Consider the following 19,191-nt stretch of genomic DNA (forward strand, 5'->3'; position numbering starts at 1 on the left):
AATAGCGTCAGTTTCCCACAAACTCTTTATGTTTGCAGATGACATGCTACTTCTGTTATCAACGCCACAGACATCCTTGCCGGCCCTGCTTCAAGCCCTTAGTAATTTTGAACATATCTCTGGTTTACAGGTTAATCATTCAAAATCATACGCCATGAATATATCCCTTCCTCCAACTATTGTTTCACAGCTCCAACATGACTTTCCGTTTCAATGGGCTACTAACCACCTGGATTACCTAGGAGTGAAATTGAGAGCCAATTTAGACTCCCTTTTTGCAGCCAATTATGCTCACATGCTCCGCAAACTTCGTTTGCTACTCCAGTCATGGGAGAAGTTACATTTCTCCTGGCTCGGCCGTGTGCGTGTATTGAAGATGACTATTCTCCTCAAATTACTTTATTTCGAGTTTTGCCAGTCCCTGTCCCTTCATACTACCTCAAAATAGCCCAATGACTAGTCGACACTTTTTATCTGGAGGGGTGGCTTCCCCAGGGTTAATAGAGCTACCCTCTATCGTCATCGTTTAAAGGGGGGTTTGGGGGATCTCAACCTTTGTAAATATTACCAAGCAGCCCAATTAGGTCAATTGACCCAATACCATGCCTATTCTGAACCTCCTCTGTGGCTTTCTCTAGAGGCCCCTGAACGTCACTCAGGTACCCTCGATGCATTATTATGGATTCTCCCAGCTCAGCGTAGGCACATCTTGAATCCTATTATAGCGCACTCTCTTAAGATTTGGGATTCGCTGAAATATTCCTCGCAGCTAATCTCATCATTCTTGCCCCTCACCCCCTTTGGGGCAATCTCCAGTTCCCCCAGGTATAGAGTCCCTTAGGAACTTCCGTTTATGGGTCGCTGCAGGGATAACCAGAGTCCACCATCTCTTCAACGTCGATGGGATTATTCCATTCGTGGTCCTGAGAGAAAAATACCATTTCCCCCATGGAGAGGTATTTCGTTATTTGCAACTTAAAAACGTTGTCAATTCATTACTAAAAAATTCTACCCCTCCCTATACCTTTACTCCCTTTGAACAAAGATGCCATCAAAATCCACACCCACCAGGCATTATATCACTTCTCTACTCATATGTCAACTCCCTCTCACATAGGCGCTGTTTAAACTACACTTCTCGCTGGAGTCTGATATTGGTTCCACTCTAACTGATTCAAATTTGGTCCTCCTGTACTGGAGGAATATTAAATACCCTTATGCTGGAAACTAATTATAAGGTGTTGACCAGGTGGTACCTGACCCCAGCCAGAGTGGCTAAGACAGTCGCTAACTACTCTCTAAATTGCTTTAGAGGGTGCAATTCCACAGGAGATATGTTCCATATATGGTGGCTATGCCCGATTGTACGTAGATTTTGGATTACAATATATCACCTGGTCTTCTCAATAACGAACATAAACCTAAAAAAAACCCTTGGGAGGCTTTACTCAACAAACGTATCCCCAACATCCCTAAACACACTCAAGCCCTCATTACATTTATATTCCTGGCAGCCAAATAAGCCATAGCTTTGGCATGGAAAAAAACAAATCTAGAGTTATCTGCGGTTAAAATAGGGATTTTTGTGTACTCATCGTAAAATCCTTTTCTCCAAGGGGACACAGGACCATGGGTGTTATGCTGCTGCCACTAGGAGGACACTAAGTTAACAAATAAGAATAGCTCCTCCCCTGCAGTATACGCCCTCACGCTGGCTCTAAGTGAACCAGTTCGGTAACAATGCAGTAGGAGGTTAACATTTAATAAGAATGAACTATGTCAAAACCAAGTCAACACAGAAAAACCAAAGCCAATAGGCTAACAGGGTGGGTGCTGTGTCCCCCAATGATTGGCTCGGAGAAAAGGATTTTATGGTGAGTACACAAAAATCCCTATTTCTCCTACGCTTGGGGGACACAGGACCATGGGACGTCATAAAGCAGTCCCTGGGTCGGAAACAATCCACTGCAATTGCTCCTTGTACCCACAAGTCACAGATGCGGCACTGCCGCCTGCAAAATTCATCTGTCGACGGACGCATATGCCGAGGCCTGAGAATGGATATGGTAATGTTTCGTAAACGTATGCAGGCTGGACCAAGTCGCAGCTCTGCAGACTTGTGCTGCCGATGCTTGGCGCCGGATGGCCCAAGACGCACCCACTGACCGAGTAGAATGAGCCTTAATCACTGCTGGGACGGAGTGACCTCTGTTATGATCCGGTGACCTTGGAGCAGCATGAGAACATTCACTGGAGAAGGTGGTCACTATACTGACCGCAATCCTGAACTTAACACCGCAACTAGAAGTAGCCGTGGAGTGTACCTAACAAACCTAGACACCTCGTCACAGCCGGAGGACTAAATACCCCTAAAGATTGAAATAGGAATACTATCTTGCCTCAGAGCAGATCCCCAAAGGATAGACAGCCCCCCACAAATATTGGCGGTGAGTCGGAGAGGAAAATACACACACAGGCAGAAAAACAGGATTTAGCACAGAAGGCCACTCTAGCTAGATAGGACAGGATAGGACAGAGTTCTGTGCAGTCAGTATTAAAACCCTTCAAAAATATCCACAGCAGAATATACAAAAACTTCCTACATCTAACTAAAGATGTAGGAGCGTAAATCTGCAACTCCAGTGAATCCTACTATCAGAGCAGGAATACAAACAAAAACAAGCACACAGCAGTGTGCCGCAGACACCAAAAAACCAAACACTTATCTTTGCTGAATTTGGCAGCAAGCAGGAGAAGCCAGAAAGTGATCCAACACTTCACAAGGAACATTGACAACTGGCAAGGGCTAATGAATCCTGCACACCTAAATATCCCAGTCAGCATTGCAATCAGCAGATACACCTGGCCAGGACTGCGACTCAGAGACAACTGCATTCCCACCTACAACCACTGGAGGGAGCCCAAGAGCAGAATTCACAACAGACCTCTGACTCGGTAGGACTCCTGGACAGCTGAACGAATCCACTTGGCTGTTGTAGCTTTGGAAGCGGCTAGACCTTTCCTCGACCCTTCCGGGAGCACAAACAGGGCATCTGGCCTGCGGAAAGACGCCGTCCTCGAGATGTATCTCCTAAGGGCTCTCACCAAGTCCAGTGTGTGAAGAGCCTTCTCGGTGCGATGTACTGGTGCTGGACAAAGTGAAGGCAAGACAATTTCCTCATTGAGGTGGAAAGATGAGACAACTTTCGGCAGAAAAGACGGGGATGTTCTCAAAACCACCTTATCTTGATGAAAAGTGAGGAAAGGAACTTGGCAAGACAAAGCCGCCAGTTCTGAGACTCGTCGGATGGATGTGACCGCAACCAGGAAGGCAACTTTCCATGAAAGAAAAGACAGGGAAACGTCCTGCAGAGGTTCAAAAGGAGCTTCCTGCAAGACTCCAGGAGGACCAAATTAAGGTCCCATGGTTCCAACCGCATCTTATAGGGAGGCATCACATAGGAGACTCCCTGAATGAACGTCTTCACCTCACTAACTCACCCCTCCCCCTGAATGACCACAACCTACTGACATTTTCTTCCCTCTCCTCTCCTAGTGCACAACCCCCACTCCACAAATTTTCCAAAGCGTTTGATACCGTGCCGCACAAGAGGTTGGTACACAAAATGAGAATGCTTGGTCTGGGGGAAAATGTGTGTAAATGGGTTAGTAACTGGCTTAGTGATAGAAAGCAGAGGGTGGTTATAAATGGTATAGTCTCTAACTGGGTCGCTGTGACCAGTGGGGTACCGCAGGGGTCAGTATTGGGACCTGTTCTCTTCAACATATTCATTAATGATCTGGTAGAAGGTTTACACAGTAAAATATCGATATTTGCAGATGATACAAAACTATGTAAAGCAGTTAATACAAGAGAAGATAGTATTCTGCTACAGATGGATCTGGATAAGTTGGAAACTTGGGCTGAAAGGTGGCAGATGAGGTTTAACAATGATAAATGTAAGGTTATACACATGGGAAGAGGGAATCAATATCACCATTACACACTGAACGGGAAACCACTGGGTAAATCTGACAGGGAGAAGGACTTGGGGATCCTAGTTAATGATAAACTTACCTGGAGCAGCCAGTGCCAGGCAGCAGCTGCCAAGGCAAACAGGATCATGGGGTGCATTAAAAGAGGTCTGGATACACATGATGAGAGCATTATACTGCCTCTGTACAAATCCCTAGTTAGACCGCACATGGAGTACTGTGTCCAGTTTTGGGCACCGGTGCTCAGGAAGGATATAATGGAACTAGAGAGAGTACAAAGGAGGGCAACAAAATTAATAAAGGGGATGGGAGAACTACAATACCCAGATAGATTAGCGAAATTAGGATTATTTAGTCTAGAAAAAAGACGACTGAGGGGCGATCTAATAACCATGTATAAGTATATAAGGGGACAATACAAATATCTCGCTGAGGATCTGTTTATACCAAGGAAGGTGACGGGCACAAGGGGGCATTCTTTGCGTCTGGAGGAGAGAAGGTTTTTCCACCAACATAGAAGAGGATTCTTTACTGTTAGGGCAGTGAGAATCTGGAATTGCTTGCCTGAGGAGGTGGTGATGGCGAACTCAGTCGAGGGGTTCAAGAGAGGCCTGGATGTCTTCCTGGAGCAGAACAATATTGTATCATACAATTATTAGGTTCTGTAGAAGGACGTAGATCTGGGGATTTATTATGATGGAATATAGGCTGAACTGGATGGACAAATGTCTTTTTTCGGCCTTACTAACTATGTTACTATGTTACTATGTTACTCACCCTCACAGAAATCTCAAACACCTCAATTTACACTCACTCTGGGAGTCCCTTCTCCCTCTTACAGACATAGCTTCCTTCCATGACACAGATGCTGCTGCCACTTTTTGTAACACCACAATAACAGCTACACTTGATTTGGCCGCCCCCCTCACGCATAGCAACACTCGTACAATCAGGCAGCCCTGGCTGACCAAAGAACTGAGACGGGCTTCCAGGTTTGCTGAGCGGAGATGCAAGAGATCTGTTCTGCTGAGCACCTTATCGCATACAAGCAGTTCCTCACCAGCTTCAAGTCCACTCGCACTGCTGCAAAACAAACCTACTTCTCATCTCTCATATCCTCCCTGACTCACAACCCTAAACAGCTCTTCAACACTTTCAATTCTCTACTCCGTCCCCCAGCACCTCCTCCCTCTCATTTCTGCTGAAGACTTTGCTTCTTTCTTTAAGCAGAAGATCGATAACATCAGACAAGGCTTTGGCCCGCAGCCCCCAATGCCCCTTCCTCCTGACTTCTCAGCCCCGTTGTTCCAAAGCCAGCATCTCCACCATAACGATCAGAACTCCACCCTTCTGTCAAGATCACATCTCACCACTTGCACGCTTGACCCGCTCCCATCCCACCTCATCCCTAACCTCGTCAAAGTCTTCATCCCAACCCTAACACAACTCTTCAATCTCTCACAAACGGTGTCTTCCCCTCATCCTTCAAACATGCATCAATCACACCTATCCTCAAAAAAAACCCTCCCTCGACCCATCCTCTGTGTCCAGCTATTGCCCGATATCCCTTCTCCCTTATGCCTCAAAACTACTGGAACAGCATGTCCATCTTGAACTGTCCGCCCACCTCTCCTCCTGCTCCCTCTTTGAACGGTTACAATCTGGCTTCTGATCACATCACTCAACTGAAACTGCCCTAACTAAAGTGACCAATGACCTACTAACCGCCAAGAGCAAGTGACACTACTTTGTCCTCCTCCTCCTGGACCTGTTTTCTGCCTTTGACACTGTGGACCACTCCCTCCTGTTACAGATTCTCTCATCTCTTTGCATCACAGACTTGGCCCTATCATGGATCTCATCATATCTAGCAGACCAGACATTCAGGGTCTCCCACACCACCTCCTCATCTTGTCCCCTGTCTGTCAGTGTTCCCCAAGGCTCAGCTCTAGGACCCCTACTATTCTCCATCTACACCTTCGGCCTGGGACAGCTCATAGAATCCCACGGTTTACAATATCATCTCTACACGGATAACATGCGGATCTACCTATCTGGACCTGACCTCACTTCCTTACTGACCAAAATCCCACAATGTACGTCTGCTATTTTATCTTTCTTTTCTGCTCGCTTTTTAAAGCTGAACATGAACAAAAGAATTCATCATCTTTCCCCCACCTCACTCTACCCCTCCACCCGACCTATCCAGTGTCAATGGCTGCTCACTTTCCTTGGTCCCCCGGTGCCTTGGGGTGATCCTTGAATCTACCCTCTCTTTCAAGCCACATATCCAAGCCCTTGCCTCCTCCTGCCGATTCCATATCAAAAACATTTCCCGGATCCGTGCATTCCTTGAAACCACAAAAACACTAGTACATGCCCTTATCTCCCGCCTAGACTACTGCAACCTCCTACTCTCTGGCCTCCCCTCTAGCACTCTGACACCACTCCAATCCATCCAAAACTCTGCTGCCCGACTAATCCACCTGTCTCCCCGTTATTCCCCAGCCTCTCCTCTCTGCCAGGCCCTTCATTGGTTTCCTATTGCCCAGAGGCTACAGTTCAAAACTCTAACAATGACATACAAAGCCATTCACAACCTGTCTCCTCCATACATGTGACATGGTCTCCTGGTACCTACCTACACGCAACCTTCGATCGTCTCATGATCTCCTTCTCTACTCCTCTCTCATCTCTTCCTCCCACAACCACAGCCAAGACTTTGGCCGCGCTTCCCCTATACTCTGGAACTCTACCCCAACGCACCAGGCTCTCGCTACCATGGAAACCTTCAAAAGGAACCCGAAGACCCACCTCTTCCGACAAGCGTACAACCTGCAGGGATCCTCTGTCTGCTGAACCGCCGCATAACCAACTCTACCCTCTCCTAGTGTATCCTCACCCATCCCCTGTAGACTGTGAGCCCTCGTGTGCAGGGTCCTCTCTCCTCCCCTACTTGTGTGTGCCTTGTTTTACTCATGTTTATTGTACTTGTCTATATTTGCCCCGTTCACATATTAAGCGCCATGGAATAAATGGTGCTATAAGAATGTATAATAATAATGATAATAATAATGTACTTTCTGCATAAATTCCTCATCTCATCATATTTTCTGTCCTGGTCATGTGATGAACCCAGAATTGTAAAAATGCTGCCCATAGATATATTTAATTGCACTAATAATATTAAAAGGCATAGGAAACGTTGTAATATATCTTATCAAAGAAATTAGCTTTTTCCACTTAAGTCTCCTTCTCCTAAATTCCTCATAACTCATCTTGCCTAAGGGCACATTGAGATGTACGTTAGTTTTTTCACATACAAGTTTTGTGCTTTTCACAGATATTTTTCAATAAATGTTTGATAGGAGAAACCTCCTGTTTTTTTTCATACAACAAAAAAAGGGTAAAGATTATTCTCTGATGGTAAAAGCAGACACATTCACAAAACACTGCTTAAAATCTAATCCAAAACACTGATTTAAAGTAATTCAGCTTTTGGTGTGCAAGAAAAATCACTAACATCAGAATGAGGTCTAAAAGTAACCTGTCAGCAAGTTTTTGTTTCAGTCATGAGAAATTTAGTAGGAAAGTCATATGCAAAACAGGCTTGGAATGTTCCCAAAGTCAGTATTAGGCAGCGCTTAGGACGCAGCACATGTACGCTGCATCCAAAGCGCTGCTGGCTTTTGAACACAGGTCATTCAGCATGTGTTCATTGAACCGTGCGGAATCACCACTGAGTGTCTCCGCAAAATAAATATACATGCTGCGGTCTGGAGAGACGCACCACATGTCCGTCTCAGCAGGGAAGCCGCGGGTGCTGATGCATGCATAGTGGACATGGGATTTCTTGAAATCCCATCCACTATGCTGGAACATCTGGCCACTGTGGGTTAGACGCTGCAGATGGCTTCAGCAATATATGGCCGAAGACAGCAGAGGCCACTATCGGAAAAAGTTACAGTTACTCTTTTCAAAAGGCTGAAGCCTTTGAAAGGAGACTGGTTAAGGGGAAACATTCATTGAAATTAATTTTTAAAAATGAACTTGGAGGGAAAATAAAAGATAAAGGGGAATGCTTGAAAATTCGATCTTGTAGCCTGAAAAAAAACTACCTTGCGAACTCCTGCAGATGTGGGAAAGTCAGGCACAAGAACATACAAGTAGGGCTCTCCTTCAACTATAAGTGGTCCAGTTGGTGTCTTGTTTGGAGGACTCATGATACTAGATCCAGGATGGCTAGGACTTGGCAACAAAAAAAGATTTGTTCTTTGCTTCCTGCTAGAAGGAGTGCAAGTTGACGAAGTTGCAAAATGGCCAAAAACAGTCTCTGAAAGGAAAAGGGTGATCGGTCTTGTTCTAGGGCTATGGGAACACTTGCCCCCTCTTTGGTCATTCAATAGACCCCAAACAAAGACAGGAAAAATAGAGGAGTCAAAGAGTGGAGGATTCACTGTTGTTGACTTGACTGATCACTTGGAGATATTCTACGCTGAAAATGGGAAAAGGAGGGCCAGTCATTTCATATGAGAACTGTGTGTCTGGTTGTTTTGACTCTCTAGCAGCTCTATTTAACTGCAAGCTCCTGATCTATTCTCGCCAAACAATTAACAGAATGGCTTCTTTTTGCCCACTAAAGTCTGCTAGTTGACTATATCCCGATAGTTCAACAGAGATGCGGTGGGAACTTAAGGTACCTTCACACATAACGATATCATTAACGATATCGTTGCAACGTCACGCTTTTTGTGACGTAGCAACGATCTTGCTAACGATCTCCTTATGTGTGACAGCGACCAATGATCAGGCTTCTGCTGGGAGATCGTTGGTCGCTGGGGAATGATCAGGACCTTTTTTTGGTCGCTGATCACCCGCTGTCATCGCTGGATCGGCGTGTGTGACGCCGATCCAGCGATGTGTTCACTTGTAACCAGGGTAAATATCGGGTTACTAAGCGCAGGGCCGCGCTTAGTAACCCGATATTTACCCTGGTTACCATTGTAAAAGTAAAAAACAAAAAACAAAACACTACATACTTACATTCCGATGTCTATCACGCCCCCCGCCGTCAGCTTCCCTGCACTGACTGTCAGCGCCGGCCGTAAAGCAGAGCACAGCGGTGACGTCACCGCTGTGCTCTGCTTTACGGTCGGCGCCACTGACACAGTCAGTGCGGGAAGCTGACGGCGGGGGACGTGACAGACATCGGAATGTAAGTATGTAGTGTTTTTTTTTTTACTTTTACAGTGGTAACTAGGGTAAATATCGGGTTACTAAGCGCGGCCCTGCACTTAGTAACCCGATGTTTACCCTGGTTACCCGGGGACTTCGGCATCGTTGAAGACAGTTTCAACGATGCCGAAGTCGTTCCCCTGATCGTTGGTCGCTGGAGAGAGCTGTCTGTGTGACAGCTCCCCAGCAACCACACAACGACTTACCAACGATCACGGCCAGGTCGTATCGCTGGTCGTGATCGTTGGTAAGTCGTTTAGTGTAACGGTACCTTTAGCCTTAGACAATCTGTTTCATTTCAGTCACTTTTTCACGATGCTGGAAATCGGCGGCAAAATTCACTCTTAGTCACTTTAGCGTAATTGCTATCACCAGTGGTCCCAGAGTATGGTTATTACATGTAAAGTAAGCTATCTGCGAACAAGTACAATCCAAAACCACCAATGTAAGGCCAGTTTAACACTAGCAAAATCTTTTGGTCATTCCATGAAGCTTGTTCATTATATATATAGGACACACCTCAAAGTTTTTCTGCCACTCCCTTTCACGTTTAGCCTTTTCCTGAGTTTCTATTTCTTCCTCTCGCTGCCTTTTCCTGAAATTGAAATAAAAAACAGCCATCATTTCCATAATTAAAGGCCATTGTATAGATTAATGAACTGTCGATTTTTAATTTAAAAAAGGAAAAAAAAATAATGGAAATTGGCAATATTATATTGGTGGATATATGATAGATGATATGTTTTGTAACAATCCCTGAACAATGGCTACTTTAACCCCTTAGCGACAGCCACCTACATGTACTGTGGCCATGTGTTATCACTGTTTGGCGAGGGCTCAGAAATGGATACTCAAATTGAGAACCCAAATTGATGGCTGAAGGACTAGATACTATAGCCGTTCGGGCACTGTAACAATCTGCCAAACTGCACATTCACAAACAAACTTCTGCATACAAACCTTTCATGCATTTCTTTGGCTTCTCTTTCTTTCCTTTTAATTTCCAGCTCTGCAAAAAGCTTCATGGTTTGTTTGTATACAGCCTGTTTAAACTTAAAGCAAAAAAAGCCCTTATTCAACAATGCGTCTTAGTTTGCCATACATCATCCACGCACTCAAGTTCATTAATGTCAAACTCCCACTAAAGATGCAGACAAGTGGCTTTTAACCCTTTTTTGAGAGACAATTTTGACCTTAATGACCATGCCAAATTTTAGAAATCTGACCAGTGTCACTTTATGTGGTTATAACGCTTAACAGTTCCCAGTGATTCTGAGCAGGGCAGTGGAGTCGCAGTCGGTGTCTATTTTGGTGGAGTCAGAGTCAGTATAAAATGAGCTGACTCCTAGAATATATATAATAAAATTGGATACAGTAGTACAGTGAAGGATGTGCTGTAAGTTTTTCCATAATAATTTGGGAAAGTTATAAAATGTCCTATAAATGTCTTTCCTGCTCCTGATGCAAGTGGAGATGAATCTGTGCTGCAAGTTATGTACATGTTCAGTCGGTGGTTTGGCTTCCTGAGTCCACAGCCCTGATTCTGAGATTGTTTTCATGATGCCCTGTACTTCATGTTAGTAGTAAATTTATGTCGATACGATTTAGATAGGTTTATGAAAATATTAATATTCTTGCAAAAAATGGCATATTCCGCAATTTTCCAACTTTACACTTTTCATCCCTTAACCTTTTTACGGACCTATGATGTACATCATAGGTCGCTTTTCCCTCTTTGATGTGGGGTTCAGTGCTTAGCCCGCATCTTTTCAGGCACATGACAGCTGATCAGTCATTTGCCCCTAACAGCCACAGGTGGAATTGTGATCCACCCGCGGCTGTTAACATGTTAAATACCGCTGTAAATCTCTGCTTTAGCCCCATTGTTTTCACTTTTGCAAGACTCAATATCAAAATGTTGACCCCACAGTTTGTTACCCACTTTCTTACAAGTGCAGCAATACCCCACGTGTAGACAAAAGGTTCTGTTTGAACAAACGGCAGGCTTAGAACAGAAGGGGCACAATTTGAATTTTGGAACACAAATTTTTCTCGATTTGGAATAGATTCGAACATATAGAAAAGATTATTTTACCAAAGGGTTGAGTAAGCTACAGTTCATTTTTAAAACATTACATTTATTGTAATTTTCTGAAAAACTGCCCTATAAACCCTAGTGCACAGTGAGGAGCTTAAAGAAATGTGTATATATATATATACATATATATATATAAAATATCCTAATTATATCATAATTGATGGGACACACAACACAGTCTCTGCAAATATGACAATCTATTCCAACTAGATTAGTGCACATACATCCATTAAAAAAGCATATATTGCTTGATTTCTAAAAAATGCACATACAGACCCTAGTGTACAGTGAGGAGCTCTAAAATGAACACCGCTTACAAAAATGCTTACATACTGTATATGTGTATCCTAATTGTATCATGATTGATGGGGCTATAATTTCTACAAACATATAAATATACAGCTCTGGCAAAAATTAAGAGACCACTGCAAAATGTTCAGTTTGTCTGATTTTTCTGTTTATAGGTATATTTTTGAGTAAAATGTAAATTGTTTTTTTATTCTATAAACTACTGACATGTCTCCGAATTTTCAAGCAATAAATTTTGTATTTTTTTTCTGACAAAGAAAAATGGTCAAAAATAAAAAATAAAAATCAGTGCTTTCAGACCTCAAATAATGCAAAGAAAACAAGTTCATAATCATTTAGAAACAACAATACTAATGTTTTAACTCAGGAAGAGTTCAGAAATCAATATTTTGTGGAATAACCATCATTTTTAATCACAGCTTTAATGCGTCTTGCCATGCTTTCCACCAGTCTGTCACACTGCTTTTGGGTGACCTTATGCCACTCCTGGTACAAAATATTAAGCAGTTGTTCTTTGTTTGATGGCTTGTGACTATCCAACTTCCTCTTGATTACATTCCAGAGGTTTTCAATGGGGTTCAGGTCTGGAGATTGGGCTGGCCATGACAGGGATTTGTAGTGGTGAGTGGTGGTTAATTTTTGCCAGAGCTGTATATACACACAATACACAAACGCATGAACTGACAGATTAACAAAAGATTAAATAACATCTCTTTACATTACATAATATCACATTATTATGATGCCCACTAGATTCTTTCTGCCTAGCAGCAGAAGATGCCACGGTAATGATGCAACATTTGGCGCCCCTGTTCCATGCTGGCTTGCCCTAATGTTCCATTGATGCTAAGGTAAATCAATTCTAATCTAGACAAAGTAAAATCATATTCCCATGATAATACAAGCACACTTGATATAGAAAATATGTTAGTAACCCCTTAATGACTGCCGATACGCCTTTTAGCGGTGACAATTAACCCCTTAAGCCCCGAGGGTGGTTTGCACGTTAATGACCGAGCCAATTTTTCCAATTCTGACCACTGTCCCTTTATGAGGTTATAACTCTGGAACGCTTCAACGGATCCCGGTGATTCTGACACTGTTTTCTCGAGACATATTGTACTTCATGATAGTGGTAAAATTTCTTTGATATTACCTGCCTTGATTTTGGAAAAAAAAAAACAAATTTGGCGAAAATTTAGGAAATTTCGCTCTTTTTCAACTTTGTGATTTAAGGGCACAAAAATTCAGAGATATGTCAAACAAAATACTTAATAAGTAATATTTCCCACATGTCTACTTTACATCAGCACAATTTTCAAAACAAATTTTTTTTTGTTAGGGAATTATAAGGGTTAAAAGTTGACCAGCAATTTCTCAATTTTACAACACCATTTTTTTTTAGGGACCACGTCACATTTGAAGTCATTTTGATTCTAAAAACTGCACCCCTCAAGGTGCACAAAACCACATTCAAAAGTTTATTAACTCTTCAGGTGTTTCACAGTAATTTTTGGAATGTTTAAATAAAAATGAACATTTAACTTTTTTTCACAAAAACTTTACTTCAGCTCCAATTTGTTTTATTTTATCAAGGGTAACAGGAGAAAATGGATTCCAAAAGTTGTTGTACAATTTGTCCTGAGTACCCGGATACCCCATATGTGGGGGTTAACCACTGTTTGGGCGCATGGCAGAGCTCGGAAGGGAAGGAGCGCCGTTTGACTTTTCAATGCAAAATTGGCTGGAATTGAGATGGGATGCCATGTTGCGTTTGGAGAGCCTCTGATGTGACTAAACATTGAAACCCCCCACAAGTGACACCATTTTGGAAAGTAGACCCCCTAAGGAACTTATCTAGATATGTTGAGAGCACTTTGAAACACCAAGTGCTTTACAGAAGTTTATAATGTAGAGCCGTAAAAATAAAATATAATATTTTTTCACAAAAATGAACTTTTCAACCTCAATTTTTTATTTTCCCAAGGTTACCAGAAGAAATTGTACCCCAAACGTTGTGCAATTTGTCCCAAGTACGCTGATACCCCACATGTGGGGGTAAACCACTGTTTGGGTGCATGGCAGAGCTCGGAAGCCATGTTGCGTTGGGGAGCCCCTAAAGTGCCTAAACATTGAAACCCCCCACAAGTGACACCATTTTGGAAAGTAGACCCCCTAAGGATCTTATCTAGATGTGTTGTGAGAGCTTTGAATTCCAAGTGTTTCACTACAGTATATAACGCAGAGCCGTGAAAATTAAAAATAATTTTTTTTCCACAAAAATTATCTTTAACACCCAGTTTTGTATTTTCCCAAGGGTAACAGGAGAAATTGGCCCACAAAAGTTGTTGTTCAATTTGTCCTGAGTACGCTGATACCCCATATGTGGAGGGGGGGGACCACCATTTGGGCGCATGGCAGAGCTCGGAAGGGAAGGAGCACCATTTGAAATGCAGACTTAGATGGATTGGTCTGCAGGCGTCACATTGCATTTGCAGAGCCCCTGATGTACCTAAACAGTAGAAACTCCCCACAAGTGACCCCATATTGGAACCTAGACCCCCAAGGAACTTATCTAGATGTGTTGTGAGAACTTTGAACCTCCAAGTATTTCACTACAGTTTATAACGCAGAGCCGTGAAAATAAAAAATAAATTTTTGTCCCACAAAAATGTTTTTTTAACCCCCCCAAAATTTTATTTTTCCAAGGGTAACAAGAGAAATTGGACCCCAGAAATTGTTGTCCAAATTGTCCTGAGTACGCTGATACCCCATATGTTGGGGTAAACCCCTGTTTGGGTGCACGGGAGAGCTCGGAAGGGAAGGAGCACTGTTTTACTTTTTCAACGAAGAATTGGCTGGAATTGAGATCGGACACCATGTCGCGTTTGGAGAGCCCCTGATGTGCCTAAACAGTGGAAACCCCCCAATTATAACTGAAACCCTAATGCAAACACACCCCTAATCCCAACCACACCCCTAACTCCAACCCTAACCACACCCCTAACCCTAATCCCAACCATAACCTTAACCACACCTCTAACCCTGACACACCCCTAACACACCCCAATAGTAAATGTAATCCAAACCCTAACCCTAGCCCCAACCCTAACCCTAGCCCAAACGGGAAAATGGAAATAAATACATTTTTTTAATTTTTTTTATTTTTCCCTAACTAAGGGGGTGATGAAGGAGGGTTTGATTTACTTTTATAGCGGGTTTTTATTAGCAGATTTTTATGATTGGCAGCTGTCACACACTAAAAGATGATTTTTATTGCAAAAAATATTTTTTTACGTTACCACATTTTGAAACCTATAATCTTTCCATATTTTGGTCCACAGAGCCATGTGAGGTCTTGTTTTTTGCAGGACGAGTTGACGTTTTTATTGGTAACATTTTTGCGCACGTGACTTTTTTTGATCGCTTTTTATTCTGCTTTTTGTGAGGCAGTATGACCAAAAACCAGCTATTCATGAATTTCTTTTTTTTTTTGGGAAGGGGGGACGGGGGGCGTTTATACCGTTCCGCAATTGGTAAAATGGATAAAGCAGTTTTATTCTTCGGGTCAGTACGATTACAGCAATACCTCATTTAGATTTTTTTTATGTTTTGGCGCTTTTATACGATAAAAATTATTTTATAGAAAAAAGAATTATTTTTGTATCGCTTTATTCTGAGGACTATAACTTTTTTATTTTTTCACTGATGATGCGGCATGGCGGCTCGTTTTTTGCGGGACAAGATGACATTTTCAGCGGTACCATGGTTATTTATATTTGTCTTTTTGATCGCGTGCTATTCCACTTTTTGTTCGGCGGTATGATAAAGGGTTGTTTTTTGCCTCTTTTTTACGGTGTTCACTGAAGGGGTTAACTAGTGGGACAGTTTTATAGGTCGGGTCATTACGGACATGGCGATACTAAATGTGTACTTTTATTGTTTTTTTTTATTTAGATAAAGGAATGTATTTATGGGAACAATATTTATTTTTTGTTCTTTATTTAGGATTTTTTTTTTTTTTTTTTTTTACACGTGAATATTTTTTTACTTTATAACATTGCCCCAGGGGGGTGCATCATGACACTTTGCAATCTGACAAACAGGGCTGCAGGCTTACCAGCGCTTGCTCTGAGCAGGCGCTGGTAAGCCACCTCCCTGCAGGACCCGGATGCAGCCCCGCGGCCATTTTGGATCCGGGGCCTGCAGGGAGGAGATGCTCGGTACAAGGTGAGTACATCACCTTGTACTGAGTGTCTCAGGGAAGCCAGGAGGGAGCCCCCTCCCTGCGCGATGCTTCCCTGTACTGCCGGAACGCTGCGATCATGTTTGATTGGTGTGTCGGGGGTTAATATGCCAGGGGCAGTACGTGACCGCTCCTGGCACATAGTGCCGGAAGTCAGCTGCGATAGTCAGCTGAAACCCGGCCGCGATCGGCTGCGCTCCCCCCGTGAGCCCAGCTGATCACGCTAGACATACTATACCGTCACTGGGAATTAAGTCCCAGGTCACCTTGATGGGATAGTACGTCCAATGGGATTAAGGGGTTAAGAGTACTTATTCCTCAGCGCCGCTTTTTAACCCCTTCCCGACCTGTGACACAGCGTATGCGTCATGAAAGTCGGTGCCAATCCGACCTGTGACGCATATGCTGTGTCACAGAAAGATCGCGTTCCTGCAGGCCGGGTGAAAGGGTTAACTCCAAATTCACCCGGCCTGCAGGGACAGGGGGAGTGGTAGTTTAGCCCAGGGGGGGTGGCTTCACCCCCCGTGGCTACGATCGCTCTGATTGGTAGTTTCACTTTTAACAGCCAATCAGAGCGATTTGTAATATTTCACCTAAAAAACTGGTGAAATATTACAATCCAGCCATGGCCGATGCTGCAATATCATCGGCCATGGCTGGAAACACTTATGTGCCCCCACCCCACCGATCGCCCCCCAGCCCTCCGATCTGTGGTCCGCTCCCCTCCGTCCTGTGCTCCGCTCCCCCGGTGCTCCAATCAAACCCCCCCGCACTCCGATCACCCCCCCCGCACAGCGATCCCCCCTCGTGCTCCGATTCCACCCCCGTGCTCCGATCCACCCCCCTGCACAGCGATCCCCCACCCCGTGCTCCAATCCACCCCCCCGTGTTCCGATCCACCCCCCCATGCTCCGATCCAACCCCCCCCCCCCCCGTGCTCCGACGCTCCCCCCGTGCCCTGATCTCCCCCCCCCCCCTTATACTTACCTCCCGGGATCCGTCCGTCTTCTTTCCTGAGCGCCGCCATCTTCCAAAATGGCGGGCGCATGTGCAGTGCGCCCGCCGAATCTGATTCGTTCCAAAGTGAGTTTTGATCACTGAGATATAACCTATCTCAGTGATCAAAATAAAAAAAAATAGTAAATGACCCCCCCCCCCCCCTTTGTCACCCCCATAGGTAGGGACAATAAAAAAATAAAGAATTTTATTTTTTTTTACACTAAGGTTAGAATAGGGTTAGGGGTAGGGGTAGGGTTAGGGTTAGGGGTAGGGTTAGGGTTTCGGTATGTGCACACGTATTCTGTTCCTCTGCGGATTTTTCCGCTGCGGATTTGATAAATCCGCAGTGCTAAACCGCTGTGGATTTATCGCGGATTTACCGCGGTTTTTCTGCGCATTTCACTGCGGTTTTACAACTGCGATTTTCTTTTGGAGCAGTTGTAAAACCGCTGCGGAATCCGCAGAAAGAAGTGACATGCTGTGGAATGTAAACCGCTGCGTTTCCGTGCAGTTTTTCCGCAGCATGTGCACAGCGATTTTTTGTTTCCCATAGGTTTACATTGAACTGTAAACTCATGGGAAACTGCTGCGGATCTGCAGCGTTTTCCGCAGCGTGTGCACATACCTTTAGAATTAGGCTATGTGCGGATTTTGCTGCGGATCTGCAGCGGATTGGCCGCTGCGGATTCGCAGCAGTGTTCCATCAGGTTTGCAGTTCCATGTAAAAATATGGAAAACCAAATCCGCTGTGCCCATGGTGCGGAAAATACCACGCGGAAATGCTGCGTTGTATTTTCCGCAGCATGTCAATTCTTTGTGCGGATTCCGCAGCGTTTTACACCTGTTCCTCAATAGGAATCCACAGGTGAAATCCGCACAAAAAACACTGGAAATCCACGGTAAATCCGCAGGTAAAACGCAGCGCCTTTTACCCGCGGATTTTTCAAAAATGATGCTGAAAAATCTCACACGAATCCGCAACGTGGGCACATAGCCTTAGGGTTAGGGTTGGAATTAGGGTTGTGGTTAGGGTTACGGCTACAGTTGAGATTAGGATTAGGGGTGTGTTGGGGTTAGTGTTGGAGGTAGAATTGAGGGGTTTCCACTGTTTAGGCACATCAGGGGTCTCCAAACGCAACATGGCGCCACCATTGATTCCAGCCAATCTTGTATTCATAAAGTCAAATGGCGCTCCCTCAATTCCAAGCCCCGACGTGCGCCCAAACAGTGGTTTACCCCCACATATGGGGTACCAGCATACTCAGGACAAACTGCGCAACAATTACTGGGGTCCAATTTCTCCTGTTACCCTTGAGAAAATAAAAAATTGCTTGCTAAAACATCATTTTTGAGGAAAGAAAAATTATTTTTTATTTTCACGGTTCTGCGTTGTAAACGTCTGTGAAACACTTGGGAGTTCAAAGTGCTCACCACATATCTAGATAAGTTCCTTGCGGGGTCTAGTTTCTAAAATGGGGTCACTTGTGGGGGGTTTCTACTGTTTAGGCACACCAGGGGCTCTGCAAACGCAACGTGACGTCCGCAGACCATTCCATCAAAGTCTGCATTTCAAAAGTCACTACTTCCCTTCTGAGCCCCGACGTGTGCCCAAACAGTGGTTTACCCCCACACATGGGGTATCAGCGTACTCAGGAGAAACTGGACAACAACTTTTGTGGTCCAATTTCTCCTGTAACCCTTAGGAAAATAAAAAATTCTGGGCTAAATAATTATTTTTGAGGAAAGAAAACGTATTTATTATTTTTTACGGCTCTGTGTTATAAACTTCTTTAAAGCACTTGGGGGTTGAAAGTGCTCACCACATATCTAGATAAGTTCCTTTGGGGGTCTAGTTTCCAAAATGGGGTCACTTGCGGGGGGTTTCTTCTGTTTAGGCACACCAGGGGCTCTGCAAACGCAACGTGACGCCCGCAGACCATTCCATCAAAGTCTGCATTTCAAAAGTCACTACTTCCCTTCTGAGCCCCGACGTGTGCCCAAACAGTGGTTTACCCCCACACATGGGGTATCAGCGTACTCAGGACAAACTGGACAACAACTTTTGTGGTCCAATTTCTCCTGTAACCCTTGGGAAAATAAAAAATTCTGGGCTAAATAATTATTTTTGAGGAAAGAAAATGTATTTATTATTTTCACTGCTCTGTGTTATGAACTTCTGTGAAGCACTTGGGGGTTCAAAGTGCTCACCTCACATCTAGATAAGTTCCTTTCGGGGTCTAGTTTCCAAAATGGGGTCACTTGTGGGGGGTTTCTACTGTTTAGCCACATCAGGGGCTCTGCAAACCCA

At 44.0% G+C, this 19,191-nt stretch overlaps 1 protein-coding gene across 1 annotated transcript in view; it reads right to left on the minus strand.

Annotated features, from left to right (window-relative positions):
• Positions 1–19,191, minus strand: part of DNAJC8 (DnaJ heat shock protein family (Hsp40) member C8) — a 143,371-nt gene that overhangs the window by 31,711 nt on the left and 92,469 nt on the right. The window contains exons 7-8 of the mRNA XM_069756649.1: positions 10,192–10,283; positions 9,751–9,826 (exon numbers count right to left, since the gene is read on the minus strand). Coding sequence (XP_069612750.1) covers positions 9,751–9,826; positions 10,192–10,283 — 168 coding nt within the window. The remainder of the gene's footprint in view (positions 1–9,750; positions 9,827–10,191; positions 10,284–19,191) is intronic.

The sequence above is a fragment of the Ranitomeya imitator genome, chromosome 3 (assembly GCF_032444005.1).
Source record: "Ranitomeya imitator isolate aRanImi1 chromosome 3, aRanImi1.pri, whole genome shotgun sequence".
Lineage (NCBI taxonomy): Eukaryota > Metazoa > Chordata > Amphibia > Anura > Dendrobatidae > Ranitomeya > Ranitomeya imitator.